Source organism: Coffea eugenioides, chromosome 11 (genome assembly GCF_003713205.1).
Source record: "Coffea eugenioides isolate CCC68of chromosome 11, Ceug_1.0, whole genome shotgun sequence".
Taxonomy (NCBI): domain Eukaryota; kingdom Viridiplantae; phylum Streptophyta; class Magnoliopsida; order Gentianales; family Rubiaceae; genus Coffea; species Coffea eugenioides.
The window spans coordinates 47,972,610-47,989,560 of record NC_040045.1 but is presented as its reverse complement, the minus strand read 5'-3'; the positions used below and the strand labels follow the sequence as shown (position 1 = coordinate 47,989,560).

General features: G+C 37.6%; 2 protein-coding genes across 5 annotated transcripts; one reads left to right on the top strand and one right to left on the bottom strand.

Moving 5' to 3' along the window:
• Positions 1 to 1,125: 1,125 nt before the first annotated feature.
• Positions 1,126 to 7,997, top strand: LOC113753111. Of its 4 annotated transcripts, none has more exons than XM_027297208.1 (11): positions 1,126 to 1,343; positions 2,365 to 2,420; positions 2,927 to 3,193; positions 3,677 to 3,760; positions 4,735 to 5,220; positions 5,544 to 5,679; positions 5,776 to 5,938; positions 6,062 to 6,190; positions 7,002 to 7,196; positions 7,427 to 7,549; positions 7,673 to 7,997. In XM_027297208.1, exons 3-11 carry the CDS (start codon positions 2,935 to 2,937, stop codon positions 7,784 to 7,786), a joined length of 1,689 nt encoding a protein of 562 aa, XP_027153009.1. In that variant the 5' UTR covers positions 1,126 to 1,343; positions 2,365 to 2,420; positions 2,927 to 2,934; the 3' UTR covers positions 7,787 to 7,997. The 4 variants fall into 4 exon arrangements, with proteins under 4 accessions (XP_027153009.1, XP_027153006.1, XP_027153007.1 ...); XM_027297205.1 differs by having other exon boundaries at positions 2,290 to 2,420; XM_027297206.1 differs by having other exon boundaries at positions 2,290 to 2,420; positions 2,875 to 3,193.
• A 2,550-nt stretch (positions 7,998 to 10,547) lies between these two features.
• Positions 10,548 to 16,778, bottom strand: LOC113753110 (protein IMPAIRED IN BABA-INDUCED STERILITY 1-like). The gene is made up of 9 exons (XM_027297204.1): positions 16,138 to 16,778; positions 14,830 to 15,114; positions 14,366 to 14,683; positions 13,442 to 13,669; positions 13,128 to 13,225; positions 12,402 to 12,510; positions 11,819 to 12,274; positions 11,393 to 11,513; positions 10,548 to 11,260 (listed from the first exon to the last, which is right to left on the bottom strand). Exons 1-9 carry the CDS (start codon positions 16,588 to 16,590, stop codon positions 11,253 to 11,255), a joined length of 2,076 nt encoding a protein of 691 aa, XP_027153005.1. The 5' UTR covers positions 16,591 to 16,778; the 3' UTR covers positions 10,548 to 11,252.
• Positions 16,779 to 16,951: the final 173 nt, after the last annotated feature.

The window sequence follows — 16,951 nt, the reverse complement described above, 5'->3', positions numbered from 1 at the left end:
TTGGATAATTTGCCCAAAAAAAAAATTGATGGATTATCACGCGTTATGCGCAATAATTATCGTGCATTTGTTTATTTGGAAAAAGATGTACTACAAAAAGGCAGGGTCTAGCCCAAAGCAACCCAACCATGTCCATGTGATTCATTTCTGGTGATTCTTGGGAAGTTAGCTTAATAATGGATCACATCACATGGTTCATTTCTTTTGTGCACGTCTCCAATAACACACTACTATTGTTAAGCATTTTGACGACTCTTATTTATTTAAAGGTGCAATCGAGCTCAATTATTATACTACTCAAATTCAACACAAGTTATAAAAACTCATGTTAGAGATCGAACTCATCAAACTCTTGAAAGTCAAATTCAAGTTCGAATTTGATTTTAGTTTGTCTTATTCGAGTTCCAGTTCAGATAAATCGAATTTAATTGAGTCTAATCAAACTTAAGAAATATAAATTTATATTTTATATGATTTTAAATAAGGGACAAAACAGGCATTAGGAGTAGATTAGCACATATGGTGTCGATTTACAAAAAAATAAAAAAAAATAAAAGAGAGAGAGAGAGAGAGCTAGAGTAGGAAGTTTTTGCATTTATAATAGTAGAACAGAGTAATTAAAACAAACATCCAAAGATGTGATGGTGATGCACCCTTGTTATATATATATATATATATATAAAGTAAGAAAAAGGTTGCAAATAAGTGGATGGTATAGGCTTGAAATATCATCATAAAAGCAAAAGTAATGACGTGGGCATGACGACGGAGACGGAGGCAACGATCAAGGTTGCGAGGAACCGTCACCGATCCCGCTTTCCCACCCCTTTTGTTTTCTTCCTTATTTTTTTCTCTTCTTTATTTTTTTGATGTTCGGATAATATTCATCCTATAATTTTTTTTTATATTTAAAATGATATTTAATTTCTCTAAATACTGATTAAAAAAATAATAACGACAAATTCATCGTGACATTGAAACAACAGTTGAAAAAGGAGCTGAAGGAAGGACGTCCTTGTCCTCCTCCCCGCATCGCACCTCCGCCTCTCTCTCATTCTGCCTATATAATACTTGTCGCGCTATTAATTCGTAAATGTTCATGTATATTGTATATACGTGTACATCATATATTATTATATATATCCAAAAAATACGTATCTATTTCACAAGGGGGAGTTAGGATCCGACTCCGTCACCGTCCCCGTCGGACCCCCACCATTGCAGCTCTCCCTCTCCCCGTCCGGTCATTGCTCCTTTTTTTTGTCTTTGGTCGTATCGGAGTGCGAGAGGGAGGGAGGTTCACGGCTCAGGGCTGTTTTTTCCTTGCATTTCTTCCCCCCAAGGTCCCCACTTTTTCTTATTCCAAAGCGAATCATAAAATGAAAGTACTATCTATGTATTTTGTACATTTTGATTTGTGCAGCAGTACAATTTTATGCGTCCACTCAGTCGATTTTTCTTGAGCTAAGATATGTCTAGTATTGGTGATTCATTTTCTTTTAATTTTGTTACGTTTAGTTGTAATGCCTGCTTCTTCTTCTTTGAATTTTAATATAAACTCCACGCATTTGCCGTTTATTTATTTTTTCTTGTTGTTGCATCAGAAGCTCAATTGCCGTTAGTTTTAATTCCCGTCGTGTTGTTTGTTAAACCCCCCCCCCCCCCCCCCCTCTCTTCTTTTTGTTAAATGCTCTGATTTTGCATTGATAATTTTTCCTGTTTCGAGTCAGAGAATGGAATTGATTTGATTTATTTATTTATTTAGTTGTTGGATACGACATTTTCGTTTTATATTATCGTGTCTGTATGGAATATGCAGTGTATTTTCCTGCACAAACTCCCACCATCTTTATCGTTAGCCTTTTTTCTTTTCAAATTTTGTCCTGTTTTGTTCATTGGATGTGCAACTACTTTCCTCTTTTCTATCAAATATATGCGATTTTCTGTTTGATAGTGAACTCAACAAGGTCATGTTCATTCTATTCATCTATTGGCGATTTTTTCTTTCTCTCTCTCCTTTTTTTTTTTCTAAACAGGCAACTATAAACTCAACTGATTCTTTACATATTGGGCTGTACCTAGACTATTAAAGTTTCCAGTTTTACTTTGGAGTTTTTCATTCGTCTTTAATGCCATCATCCAAGCGTATATTCACAATAACAAGTCTGCTTTATCAACAATATGCAGTCCCATTTGTATATTTATAAATTTCTTTGCAAATTGATTTGGAATGGCCGATTTCAACTTGTTGATCCATGACATGTTGAATTCAAATCTTCTTCTTTGCAGCCTCTTTATTAAGTGTACTTGAAATTGTAGAAAGTCATGGGAGGATTCTTACTTCGTCGCTGATCCATTTGCCAGCCTTTTTCCAGTTACAGTCTCAGTGATTTTACTGGAGATGCTTGCTTTTTGCTAAGGTACAATCAAGTCCCATATGATCCAGCAATATTTAGTTGACAATCCATTTGTTCATGGCTAATTTAAAAACTGATCTCACGTCAATTACTAGAGTTTAGACTCCTTAAAGTACGTGTTACCCGTGCCATATTTTCTTTTTTCTGAGTTTTTGAGTCTTACCATAAAGTTTCATTCCTAAGTGATACTTTCCTCATGCAGAGATAAACCTGTGGCAAATTTGATGTCTTGCTGACCAATACTTATTTAGCATATATTTTCAGATTATGGCCTGAATTGCATTTATCCCTTACCACTTTTTCATGTCTTAACTTCAAAAAGTAACACTTTCCAGGTTTTAAGTATATCTACATGTTTATTATTCTCCATGGATTCTCGTTGTCTGTTTTTTTCGGAGCCTGCGGCTACATTGTGTGTCACAGTGTCAGTTACATTGTTTGTAATTTGTTGTTGCAGTACTTGTTGGTCAGGTTGGCATCATAATTGTTGTAACTTCCTTTTGACTCAGTTTTCATTATGGGTGCTTGTGTGTCAACTCCATCCCATAACATTAAGGCCCGGAGGAGACCTTATTATCGGCCAAGAAAACATAAAGGGAAGCTTTCTAATAATGTAGCAGATGGGATTCGAAAAAGGAACAGTGATGCTCGAGTAGCAGATTTTTCACTTAGTGAGTTTGTTCACACAACCACTACCTGCAGGAGATCTGAGGTTTCTAATGCGACATTCCATCTTACTCAGTTGCAGTGGCACCATAGTCAAGTTGATGCTAATGGTATGCTTTAAAATATATGGCAAACCTTAGTAAAAGTTTTGGATATGAACACAATACCTAGGCGTATACACCTTTATCAAAGCTAAATAGACACTATGTAATTTTATTGCATTGGATGCCTGATAGGAGGTAGAACTGTATCTTATTGAGGGACTGTTACGGGTATCCATGGTAATTAGTTGAAGGTGAGAAGAGAAACTAGCTAGTTTACTGAAATCACATAGAGTTATTCATCTGTTATGGTGATGGGAGACTTCAGATATATTATCGTGTGACAGGAATAGTAGAAGAAATGGTGCTAGAGTATCTTATGCATTTTTCTTATAGCATTTTAATAATTTTGTTTATCAACATATGTGAGCATGGGCTCATTGATGGTTTCTTCCTTCTTCTTAGTTTGACATAGTAGTTGTTAAACACTATCTGCCGAAGGATATGTAGCTTAAAAAATTAAAAGTAACCAAGATATCCATGTACTTGCAGTTATTTGTCACGAAGATGCATGGTTTGACACACTCAGCATTCTGGACTCAGATTCCGATGATGACTTTAGCAGTGTTCATGGAGGTAATGGATATTTATCATATGGTTGAGACTATCCCAAGTCATTCTCTTATGTTAATTTAAGTCCCCTCTTTTCAAGTGTTGACACATTATCTAGGTCTATGTTCCTATCTAAAGTTTTAATAATAAAGGTAAAGCTTTCATCTTTATTTTTCTGACAAGTGGCTGAAGCAAAAGGTACTATAGCATATACAGAGTCTTTGTTCCTTGTAAACGATCTATATTTTGTATCATTTTGATAATAAGAAAATGAAAAGAAGAAAGTTTGCTAATCTTACGCCTTTTAAGGAAGCTGCTTCTACAAAGCACACCCATCATCAAACTTTAGTTGAAATAGCTTTTCGTAGTACAAAATAAGGATTCTTTTGTGTATTTGTGTATAGACATGCATCTAAGACACAATTAAGACATTCTTGTTTACCTTGAAGCCCATTTCTTAAGGCAGTAGGAGTTGTAAATAGTGGCTTGCCAATGAGGAGTACATTGAGAACAATTTAGTATTAGTGCATTTTAATCTTTACCTTTTTAAAGTAAAATTTTGTTTTGGTACTAGTTTTGATTCAAGTACTTAACACCAGGTAAAGAATTGTCAAAGAGATTGGGGCTGCAAGTGTAATTGTTTGGCAAATCAACTTTTATGGGGAAATCTATTGTTTTCAACTACAGAAGAAATATCATGTTCCTCGTTATCAGATACCATTAACTCAACTAGGTTCTGAGACCTGTACCTATCTCCTCCTCTTTTTCAGATCTCAGTGCTCACCGAGACATGGTGTGTTGCTTTAGCTGTTTATGCTATCTGTAACATATTTTCCATAGCTCCACGACTTACCATAGTATACGTTTGGATCATTTTACTGACACTGTTTCGGTAAAAAATAAACATAGAATATGTCTTTAAGTGGTAATGCAGTATTTCATTCGTTAATTTAGCTAAGGAGCCTTACTTTTATTTTTGTATTTTGTCTCATCTGCAGACGTTTTACCTATCAAATCCAGTGGACAAGTGCTTCAGTACGAAACTTCATCATGCTTTATGGATAGCAAGTGCACATACAAAGAATACCATGAAAGATATTTGAAAATAGATAATGGTAAGTCAGAGAAGCGCATGAGCATAGATGGAGTCAAGGAGCCAAACAAATATGCACTTGTAAGCACTCAAGGGTATGAACTGCCATGCTTAGCACAGACTGAAGAGCTTGGAACCAAAAGGAAGAAACTGTTAGATCGTGCTTATGGAAGCTTTAGTGGTTTAAAAGAGGATAAGCATGAAATGGAGGAGAAAACCCAAGAGCACATGTTGAAGTCTGTTTTACCTAGACTTGTCTCTTCTGTAAGCTTCAATGACAAGATCATCACTGGATTAAGTGCACATCCACAGTCTCAAAGAAAGAAATCTACCGTTATTAGGCTCTCTATAAAGAGGACATCTGTTGATGGAGAAGAACCGAATGAATTCTGTAAGTATCTTACGCAAAGACTTAAAATAGTATGATCAGTGTTGGAAATCTCTTTGTGGTATATCCTGATACTTTTATTACGAAATAAAATTTCATGAGTCCATACTTCTCTTCAATTGCCTTTGTTTTATGAGATTGTTATTTAGCATTGTGATGTAAAGATGAATATGGTGAATTCGAACCCATAAGCTTATATTCTCCCCAATTAGTTGTACATGATTTTCATTCACTAGGATGTGGTAATTTGTTGTGGTTCTATCCTTAGTAGCATCAGTAAAAAATTTCTGTTGTATAGGATTCTAATAAGCATTCTTTTGTCGTAGGTGAATCCAAAAAGTATCTTTATCGCCCCAGAGCAGGACTTCTAATCCCATGTTGTACAGAAGAGAAACCAACTTTAGGAAGTTGGTCAGTGATAGAACCCTCAAAATTTTCGCTCCGCGGTGAAAGTTATTTTAAGTACGGTGTTGCCTCAAATCCACTGACCTTTATAAATCTTCATTCTTCATTCTCCTTACATTTAACAGATAAATGCCCTTTCAATTACTATTGCAGAGACAAGAAGAAATGCCCTGCTCCAAATTATTGTCCATATACTCCAATTGGTGTTGATTTATTTGCGTGTCCCAAGAAGATTAACCACATTGCCCAGCACTTGGAGCTTCCTTCTGTGAAAGCAGATGGCAAAGCTCCTCCTCTCCTTATTGTTAACATTCAGGTATCAATTCACATCAATTAAATGCATTGTGTTCTGTTCAGGATTTATTCAAAGGATAAACTTCGTGATCTTTGAGCAAAGTGCTTTACCTGTAATTCCTCAACATTCTTTATTTTGCTGCAGTTGCCCACATATCCTGCACCAATGTTCCTTGGTGATAGCGATGGGGAGGGCTTGAGTCTCGTATTATATTTCAAACTTTCTGATACTTTTGAAAAAGACATCTCTCCACAGTTTCAAGAAAGCATTAAGGTAGTATACCTCTTTCTCTTTCTCTGACACTGTTTAAGGACAAAGAACATCTCCTTGGCTGTGGTTGCTTTATTTCCAATATAGTATTTGCCATTGGGCTGCCACTTATATTCTCTTTTGGGTCTATCTGTTTGCTCTAGCCCCAGGAAATTCATCATTGTAGAAAATTATCTCAATTTTATGGTTAGAATGGGCTAAATTATTGGGGCATCTATAGAAATTTTCTTTTTGCGAGCTAGTTGGATCTGCCTTGAATGATAGATAATAGGAAATTGCTTAGTTCTGATACACATTCTTGATGATGTTAAACTTGTACCGGAAGACATTTTGGAACTAGCCAATCTTGTTAAGTTTTCCTGATCTCTGTGCCGCGTGTCTTCAGCATGCAAAATGAAGAAGCTGGATACAACATCCATATGAGAAATTGGTATTGTATTCATATCAGTTTGAAACTTTTCTCTTCGAGTTACTGCTATTATTGAGTGTAAAATGAAAACTAGGAACTTGTCTCCTTGTTGACCTTTCACATGAATGTTAAGCAACTTTATTCTCATTCAATGCGGGTATTTTGTAGGTCTTGCAAATGCTTCTTAGGTATCGTGAACTTGAGAGTAATCATACATGTCACACATCCTTATGATTGGTTTATTTGCATTTTTGCTATTTCATTTTTTGTATGGTAGGGGGAAGCAATAAAGGTGTTGTAGCAACTTCTTACTCTTAGGAGGAAATAGAAATGACTTGCTCAATCATTGGTGTGGAAGTATGTTTTTCATTTTGTTTTCATTGATGTCAATTCTTTGTGCTGCAGAGGCTGGTTGAGGATGATATGGAGAAGGTTAAAGGGTTTGCAAAAGAATCTACTGTTCCTTTCAGAGAAAGGTTGAAGATAATGGTCGGGGTGGTTAATGCAGAGGATCTTGTCTCAACCTCTGCTGAAAGGAAGCTATTACATGCTTACAATGAGAAGCCAGTCCTATCCCGTCCTCAACACAACTTTTATCAGGTAAATACACATAAAGCTAGACACTGTGGTTCTGCTGATGCCCAATTGAAAATTGACCCCAGCACTCATTTTTTCATTCTTGTTGCGTACTAGTGGTTAGTATAGATTTTGGGCTGGTCTATTGTAAGCTTAAGCTCTATCCCGCATAGGAATGCATAACAAGAATCTTCAATTTCGGGAATTTTTTTTCTAATTGCATGAGAATTTTCTTACTTTCTCCTTTAATGCAGGGACCCAATTACTTTGAGATTGATCTCGACATCCACCGCTTCAGCTTCATCGCAAGAAGAGGATTCGATGCTTTCCGAGGACGTTTAAGAGAGGGAATACTGGATTTGGGATTGACCATTCAGGTTCGGAATCTATTACCTTTCGCATTGTTCATTAGTTTAGGTTTGTGCGTTTATCTCGGCCAAACGCACCGATGCCAATTGGTTCGAGAAGCAACTAACTTTCTCTTTACCATGTGTACATAGGCCCAGAAACAGGAAGAACTGCCGGAGAAGGTGCTTTGCGGTGTCAGACTGAACAAGATAGATTTCGTTAATCATGGTCAAATTCCCACGCTAGTGAGGCTGGAGGATGATTGATTCCTGCAATGATGATTCACACGGTCTATAGTCACTAACATGTTCAGTGGGGTAACGGGGTCTCTTGGATACATGGGGTAGCAATTGCTTCAAACTTCTAAACATGTAAAATGAAACTTAACTCCTCTCATACGAAAATGAAATGTCAATGGCAAATGATTTTGCCAAAACACAAATTTTTAGTTCCACGTCAGAAACACAAATTTTTGTCTTGGAATCGTACTGTTACTTCGGTCTGTTTTATTTCCAAGAAGTTACAAGAGTGATGGTTTTTAGGGTTGCCTCACGTCAAAATTTGAATTAAACTCGAGCTCAAAATATTAATCTCGTTAGCTTATGAGCCGGTTTGTGAGTTCGAGTATATATATATATATATAAGATTATAAATATATCCTTAATTTTTAATTATTTATTAAAAATATTATTTTATTCATTTTTTAAAAAATAGGATAATTATTTTTTATTTTTTTGAGCTTGAGTTTTAGATTAACCACTCATCGATCTCGAGTTCGACTTTGATAAGACTAAGTCAAAACTCGACTCAATTAGACCAAATCTCGATTCCACTCGACTCATTTGTAAACACCAACGACAAATGCTCCGGAGTCAAGAGACAGCACCTAGTTTCATTCTTCTGTCTCTTACTCTAAAACACAGCTGCTCCTAATTCCATCTTCCAAGCAATGGCGGTTGTGAGGGAAACGGAGCAGTATCTCCATTCTTCACCAAAATGGACCATTTCTTTAACAAAATTAACCATTAATCAGGCAAAACTTATATGTTAAAGTGGGTGCCTTGAGCACTAGTTCCAATAACACAAGTTACCTTGCAACAGTTACTAGTTTAGCAGTCGAGTCAGTGTTCCCATATATACGTATCGTATTAGCAAGATACTCCATTATTCAAGACTAAAATGAATTTCCACTTTATTACTGCAACTCACGACTACACGTCTACAACTTCGTTGGCCAAAGATAAATACCCAAAATGGACTACTTCAACTAAAAACTTAATCACGCAATACCCAAAAACTACAACTTTATTCATTATCAGAATGTATCTCTTCGCTAGCAAAAGTAACCACATCAACAGCAAAAGTAACAGCTTTATCACAAGAACTTCATTAACAAAATGCGGTACCGTACATAAAAATGTACCCACCTTATTAGCCAAGCAGTATCAATTAATTTGCAGTTTTTAGCATTTTATTACAACGAGATTATCTTTTCCTTTGCAAGAAAAAGGCAAAAGGGCCAAAAAAAAATTTTTTTTTGTTCCCGGAATGATACGACGACTGTGGCCTGTGGATGTGGCTTCCCGCTCATTTCGCAACGTCGTCGACGGACTCAAGCTTGTTTCCAAGAACACCAAAGCTGTAGGACAGCCCAAGTAATTATATGTTTGAGTACATATAATATATATATAATAATATATGTAATATGTAATATAATTATGCATGTCATAACTGAAAAAACTAATGATTTATAGATATCCATATAATGATACATAAATATTAAACATATAGTATTTTATATGATTATGTATTAAATTGTCAGCTTGCGCTGGACCCAATTAAGCCCAAAGTTCTTATAATTTTGTCAGCTAAATACGAGCCTTATGGCAGTAAGCCTGAGATCTAGCCCAAATTTGAAACCGAAAAATCTTTTCAACTATGCTTGAAAATCAACCAACTTAAGGGGGAGACCCACTAAACTCCACTGTCCAGGCAATTGCTGACTGGAAGGAGAGCTCAGTGGACCTTAAGGGGGGGATCTCTCACACTCTCAAATCGATGTGGGAAAGGGGAGAAGGAAACCCTCAGACTGCCGCTAGCTATTAACCCTCGCCGTAATTCTTTTTCTTTTCAACAATGCTTGAAAATCAATCAACTTAAGGGAGGGATCCACTAAACTCCACTGTCCAAGCAATTGCTTACTGGAAGGGGAGCTCAGTGGACCTTAGGGGGGGGATCTCTCACACTCTCAAATCGATGTGGGAAAGGGGAGAAGGAAACCCTCAGACTGCCGCTAGCTATTAACTCTCGCTGTAATTCTTTTTCTTTTCAACAATGCTTGAAAATCAATCAACTTAAGGGAGGGACCCACTAAACTCTACTGTCCAGGCAATTGCTTACTGGAAGGGGAGCTCAGTTGACCTTAAGGGGGGGGATCTCTCACACTCTCAAATCGATGTGGGAAAGGGGAGAGGGATGAAACCAAAAAATCAAAAGTCTTTTTTTTTAACTTCTATAAGTTGAATTTAGATTTGTTAAAACCCGATTTACTTAGTTCCATTGACAACTTTAATTCAACACCCTCGTCCATAAAAGCACACAAATTTTTCACGTAACATCGGCAACAATTTAAAACTATATCGTGGTTAGGTCATCTAATAATTTCCTGCTTCTATTGTGAATGAACCCCGATAATTGCAAAAAAAAAAAAAAAACAATTTTAACCAAAATTTCGGGTCATAACTAACACATATCCCGGAAAAGCTGAAATAAATGGGAGGCTTTGGGCAGAAAGCTATGAATCTGCAAGACTCTCCTAAGGCTAAAAATACAACCCAACTTTATTAAGGGCTCCAAGAATTGAATGCAATAGATGTTGTAGTCCAGTATAGGTATTTTCAACCAAGGAATATGTGAAATCATGAATCAATGCAACAAATAAAAAACAACGGTAACAGTTAGGAGGGTGCAAGACTTCTATAATTTAGATATAAGACTTTCTGTAATTTAGTTACAAGGGTGTAAAAACAAAGAAAATTAATTAAAAGAAGAGGACACAGAGAAAAAAAAAAAAAGGAGCAAAAATGAAGGAAAATCACAAGGGTCATGGAAATGTTGTCAAGCAATCTTTCTTGGGTGTCAGCAAGGCAAGGGTGCAGGTGCTCTGGAGTAAGTCAGGAGGGGGAAAAAAGAATCTTTACATTATCGTCTCAGTGGTACAAAAGCATGAGCTTTGTCATTTGTACAACACGTTGTAATTGTTGTACTTCACCGCAGGAAAGGATCAGCATCAGCAGTTGACCGTGTCTGAATTCTGTCAGCCTCACTATATCTATAGTGAATCCCAAGTTCTTCTTACGTCCACTACTACATGCTGCATGAGATGATCCTCCTAATTATGCTCTGATGATTTGCCCTTTTCTTTTTCTTTTTTTGTTTGCTTTAGTTTAATCTAAATTTGATCAACCTTCTTTGTTGATTCTTTAATCTTGAAAGTCTTTTGGGCTCTAAACTTGAGCTCGAGTCTAACAGTTGAAATGCTGACTCAAAATTAGCAGAGCCGAAAAGAAAAACCTTGCGAAGGTAGCACCATATATGCCTGTCAGCAACGAGCAGTGGTTTGGACTCCCAACCCAAGGACTCCTCAAGAATCTCCAGGGGCAATAAAACTTCCACTACAGCCTCTTCAGAGCACTAGAATATTTGCAGAAACATGCATCCCCGGCCCTTGAATTACAAATCTGCTAGTGTAAAACAAGTCATTTTGAATCTCTTTCGTCGTGATTTACCATTCAAGGATGATTAAATACGAGAAACAAAAGTTAGCTCTTCGTTTGAGATGAAGTGAAAAATTACTCTTCAGACTTTTTTACCTCTGGAGAACCGGGATCTACGAATAGGGTGATGGATCTGACTGTCTTGCCTTGCGTCGATTCTATGGGGCTGATATGCCAAAGGTCCTGATTTAACCCGCCCTTGTTGGCTATTATAATCCTGGTGCATTCCAAATGGAGAATCGAGTTACTTAATGCGCATAAACCACTCATACTTACATAATATATATACATGTATGGTTTAATTCTCTTCAGCTGTGACAAAGTGTGGATACTACTAGAAACAACATATTTTCATCATGATATTAGCCATTCTAAAATCTCCTTTTTGTCTAACTTGATCATGTTGAGACTGAAGATTAGCTTTTGTCGAAATGGTTAGAGAACATCACACTGAACGATAGAGATCTGCAATTTGTTTCATGATTTTAAGTTTTGGCAGTCATACAAGAGAGCCCGGCTTACCATTTGCAATTCCTGATTCTCGTACATATCAGATGATTCAAAAGAATCTAGTCGATGAGGCCTCATTCGTTGCTTCTGCATAGCACGCTTTGCAATCTCGTCAGCACCAGCCCTGCTTGACAAATCATCGTACTCTTGCTCTTCTGATTCGAAGATGGCCTCTACTTGCAGTACACTGGAATGATCAAATGCACTCGGCTTCTGAGTTCTCATGTTGGCATTACCATATATCTTTCTGGATGCATCCTGTTTTCGCCTTTTTGCCCATGCAAAATTACTTGATGCTGGCATTTCTATTGGGACCGAACGAATGCTATCATCGTGAGATTCTTCTGTCATTTGAGAAGCCTCTGACACCGTGTCAGATGGCTTCAGAGACATCCAGGATACAGTTGCCCCTTTGCCCTTACTACCACTGTTGTTTCTTCGAGTAGCTTGAGTAATGGGATCAACCTCCTATACATTTACAAGCAAAAATGTAAACGGGAGAATTCACTGCATTTGATCAAGAGTTCCAATATGATGTGTAATCTTGCACATTGAGAAATTAGATATGCACACATGATAATAGAAAAGTAGAGACCTCTGTTGGAACAACTTTAAAGAAGTTGCTTGGTTCTTGAGCACTTTTGCGACCTCTTCTCGTATTTCTCGAGGCTCCAGATGCTCTGACTGTGCTTCCAACCTTTTTCCTGAAAATGCAGTGGTGTATCACTTAGCATATTGGTTGTGAAAATTACAAGGAGAAAGAAACTCAAAGCTGGTTGGTAGTCAACTGTTTGTCGAAATATAGAAACCAGAACCTCCCCACTGTCTTAAGATCCTAGCTAAGCATTTCATTTCCTTTTCTATTTGCCTGGCATTTTTCTTGAAAATTGAAATTCGATTTGAGAGGCCAATAAATTCTGTTTTCCCAGGAAACATCTTCACGCTCTTGCAACTATTGCTGAGTTCTTGATTCTCTAATTCTCTAATGAAAGGATGTTGAGATTTGGACTGGCAAATTTAATAAGATGGAACTGGTTGCCAGGCAACTTGGATCAATGTGATTTGAGTTCATTGAGAAGTCTATGTAGAAGTCAAAGCAAATGCCATCGAAATGGAAAGTTTGCAGACTCTAGTGGTAAACCTAAATGCCAAAATTTCGAGGTTCAGTGGCAGTTTTGACCTGGAGCATTATGGAACGAACTCCAGAGAATATTAATTCCTTTCCTAAAATATGAACCACCCTGCAAGTATAAAAGAGCAGAAATGTGGCAACTCACAGGATTCAAACATACACATGATTGCAAGGAACAACAAACTTCACCTTTTTGCTTCTTCACGGAATTTTGCATCAATCTCTTTATTTGGAGGATACTTCGGCATGCTTGATGGATCACATGCATAAGGCTTCGTATTGAAATACTGATTGAAAGGAGATTGAGGACATTAGCTCATGTCTTAGAGGATGAGAATAAAAGATTACATGTATCGGACACTATTTGTTTATAAACTAATGCAAGAGGTCAATTCAATGAATGATCATATCAATCAAGAACCAAGAACTATATGCAAGATCACTAGTTTGGAAGTTAAAGATAAACTGAAGCAATATTTACCGTCACAGATGGTAAGACTAACCTCAGACTCGAGGGCAGCTGAAGCAGTTCCACGTTTTTGGGGGTCCATTGAAAGAAGGGTTTCAATGAGGTTAACTGCTGTCTTGGGGAACTCTTTACATCTTTCACGAAGTGTACTTTCATAAGGATGCTGGGGTTTGAACATGGTTGCAAGAGGAAGTTTGGACTGTTTCCAGTATTCATCAGGTGGAGAACCACAAAGTTTAAAGATTTTGTGCAACTGTTCAACCTGCATATGGAAGTAAACGCATCCTTTTACAGATGAATAAGAACGACGGGAGAATTAAGGCTGGTTAAACCTCAGAACGTATTTAATTTATATTTACACGTAAATCTATCTTTGGAATGCACTGATGCTTCCAACAGAACTTTTTAAATTCATACTATTCCAATTACAGCCTATAGAGAAGAAACTGAAATATGAGAACAGCTGATTTGGTTGTTCTTGATTTCTTGTTCTGCATATATATCACCGATTATTATCACATTTCATCTAATAATTTGAAGAAATATATCACCACTTCAGTAGATAAAGAAAGTATATGGAATGGCTGCTGCCAGCTCACAGCCATGATAAGATGTCTTCTTCCTATCAGTAAGGCTTACGATGACTCAAGAAGTGGTTTAAGTATCAGAAAGTTACAATCTTGAAATCTGAAATCCCATTCAATGAATTACTTCCATGATGAACAGGAAGTTAGCAAGAAGAATCAGTAACTAACATGCAGGGAACTTTATGATCTTTATGGTTTTTCCTTTACTTTTCATTGGCTAGCAGGTATACATTCTTTTTTAGTTTCTATTGGTGATCTATCCTTTACTATCACTCCATCAACCGTTTTATGTTTGAAAAGGATCTACCACAACACCATCTTGCGTATTGTTGTTAAGATCAGAAGAGCGTAATGTTTTAGTTTGTCCTTACCTCAGTTCTTCCCTTAAGAAGGGGCCTCCCAATGAAAAGTTCTGCAAAAACACATCCCAAGCTCCATAAATCCACTGTTAGCCCATAATTTGTGGACCCCAACAGAAGTTCAGGAGGCCGATACCATAGAGTGACAACACGACTAGTCAGTGGTTGCTTATTCCTTGCACTAAGAAAATTTGCCAGACCGAAATCTGCTATCTTCAATATTCCTTCGTTGTTCACCAAGATATTTGATGCTTTAATGTCTCGATGCATAATTCCTCGTGAATGGCAATGCTCTACGCCACTTACTAGTTGGCGCATATAGCATTTAATCTACTCCAGAAAAAGAGAGTATACATAAAGAGATGTTGAATTAAAGCACAGAAAGTTAGCTAAAGAATTATAAAAGCTTTTGGAAATGTGGGAGAAATCATTCAAAACTCAGGGGTTGTTTTACTTTGAAATAAAACACAACTGACCTGTGATTCAGTAAACTTGATGCCGGGGCAAGATAATAGACCAGAGAGATCATGTTCCATGTACTCAAAGACAAGGTATATGCTACATGATAAGCGAGACGTTATTATCCCCTCCAGTTTCATGATGTTTGGATGGTCAAGTTGGCGAAGGATTGTTATTTCTCGTGCCATAAATCTGACACTTTCTGGTTGGAAATTGTCAAAACGCACCTTCTTCAGGGCTACCATCTTACCAGTCTCATTATCACGTGCACGATACACACTGCTGTAAGTACCTTGTCCAATCTAATGCATGCAGAAGCCATCAACAAAACAAATCTTAATTTAATCAGGCATGGAAATTTATTTGCTATGAAAGTGGCCAGAAGCCAACAAGCATTCAGGTGATAGTATTGGAACATCATTAATGTTATTTTAAGTCAAAAAAAGGCTAAATGTTTAAAAGTGATCAACATGTAGTACTATGAATTGCTAGCATGGGATGTCAGATGATTATTGTAACTTCTAAACCAGGATGATCAAGGATTTCATAATAGCACATTGTCAAGACACAATGGAGACAGCACGAAAATTGTTATCCTGACTCTTCCCTTCACTATTCTTAATATAGTTGTGATAATTTCAATAGCCGAACTTCTTACACGATGCCACAGAAGAAAATGTGGTTTCCCTAACACTTCAAGAGTCTCCAGCAAAGTGGAGATGGAGCTTCTATGAAGATATATACTGTTTTTTTTGTTATATTCCCAGGAAACGGTGTCAAAATGTGGTTTTCCAGAGGCCAGTAAAAGTGAGGCCTGAACAGTAGCAGAGAATTATGTAATTCCCCTTCATTTTCAAACGTACTAAAAAATGCTGCTGCATGCACTATCACAATGTGGTCTTCGAAATTCATATTTTTAGCTGAGTAATTGAGAGAATCAGCATTCGTAGTGCAGGAGATGTTGGTAAGATCTCCACGCAGATATAACCATGCATATGATTGAAGCACTAGAAACAACACGAATTCAAAAGGAACACGATAAAGTAGCTTGCAACACTTCACAAAACTAAAATGGGCATCCCAAAGCTCAAGCATCGGATGAAACATGAAGCAAACAGAAACACTCAAAACTGTATCTACTTGGCAATGTACTTGACCAAGCATTTATCAGGCCTCAGCACATGCACCACATTCAAACTAACATAAGGACTACATTTTTCATAATCCCCGCTGAGGAGAAAGATGACGTGGTCCATAACCAAATTACTAGTCCTAACGAGCAATGAGCTACCTCAAATGGAATGAATATAGACCATGATGATTACCTTCTCTAATCTCTCAAATGAATCAGACCTGAGGGGCAGCCAGCCAGCAATGGCTTCCCCGGCCACCGCAGTAAGCCAAGCGGGCCAGCCTGCTGCAACATGCTCACCTTCTGTTAACCTTCCAAATTTGAGGCTAAAGGCAGACTTTTTAACGGAGGCAGAGGAAGCCTTCTTGGCAGACCTGGAATGGTGGTGGCCTGAATGGGGGCCACTAGCATGATGCCGCACCGGTGGCGGCTGCGTTACGGATTCATCCTCCTCCTTTTCAGATTCCTCCCTGATCTTCTCTAACGTCCCAAACCCAACATTAGAATGAAACTTCAATGAGGAATCCAAAATAGCAGGGCGCCCATTATCCCCATCGTCGTCCTTGCTGACAATCACATCCACAGGGGAATCAAAAACAGGCGATTTTTTCCTAGACCTGGCCTGTTTGGAGCTAATGCAACCCATGACCCCCCAAAACCCATCAAAGAAATGAATGGATCAGAAATGGGGGAAAAAGCTAGAAACCAATTCCCGGATGATCGAGCATGGCATGGGAAAATTTGTGGGGGTCAAAAGGATTTCTTCTCCTTTGTTTGTTTTCTGGGGAAGGGATCAATGACCCCTGCATCGACTCATTGGCTGGTTGTGCTAACAGAAACAGAAATTCCCTGAAAAACTGAGAGCCTATGAGTTTTTTGGATGGTTGGTTGGATGGGCACCTGGGTACAAAGCCAACAAAATCTAAAGAGTGAAATATTTTATTTTATCTTAATATATTTTCTTCGAATTCCCCGCGCGGGATAAGCGGACGGGTGAGAAGGGAGAA

Excerpts from the sequence above, each read along its gene's own strand:
- LOC113753111 (XM_027297208.1), top strand. The coding sequence starts at position 2,935 with ATGGGTGCTTGTGTGTCAACTCCATCCCATAACATTAAGGCCCGGAGG. Across the intron at positions 3,194-3,676 it reads TAGTCAAGTTGATGCTAATG|TTATTTGTCACGAAGATGCA; the intron begins GTATGCTTTAAA and ends ATGTACTTGCAG. Across the intron at positions 5,939-6,061 it reads TCCTTATTGTTAACATTCAG|TTGCCCACATATCCTGCACC; the intron begins GTATCAATTCAC and ends ATTTTGCTGCAG.
- LOC113753110 (XM_027297204.1), bottom strand. The coding sequence starts at position 16,590 with ATGGGTTGCATTAGCTCCAAACAGGCCAGGTCTAGGAAAAAATCGCCT. Across the intron at positions 14,684-14,829 it reads TCAAGTTTACTGAATCACAG|ATTAAATGCTATATGCGCCA; the intron begins GTCAGTTGTGTT and ends TTTCTGGAGTAG. Across the intron at positions 12,275-12,401 it reads TTAAAGTTGTTCCAACAGAG|GAGGTTGATCCCATTACTCA; the intron begins GTCTCTACTTTT and ends GTAAATGTATAG.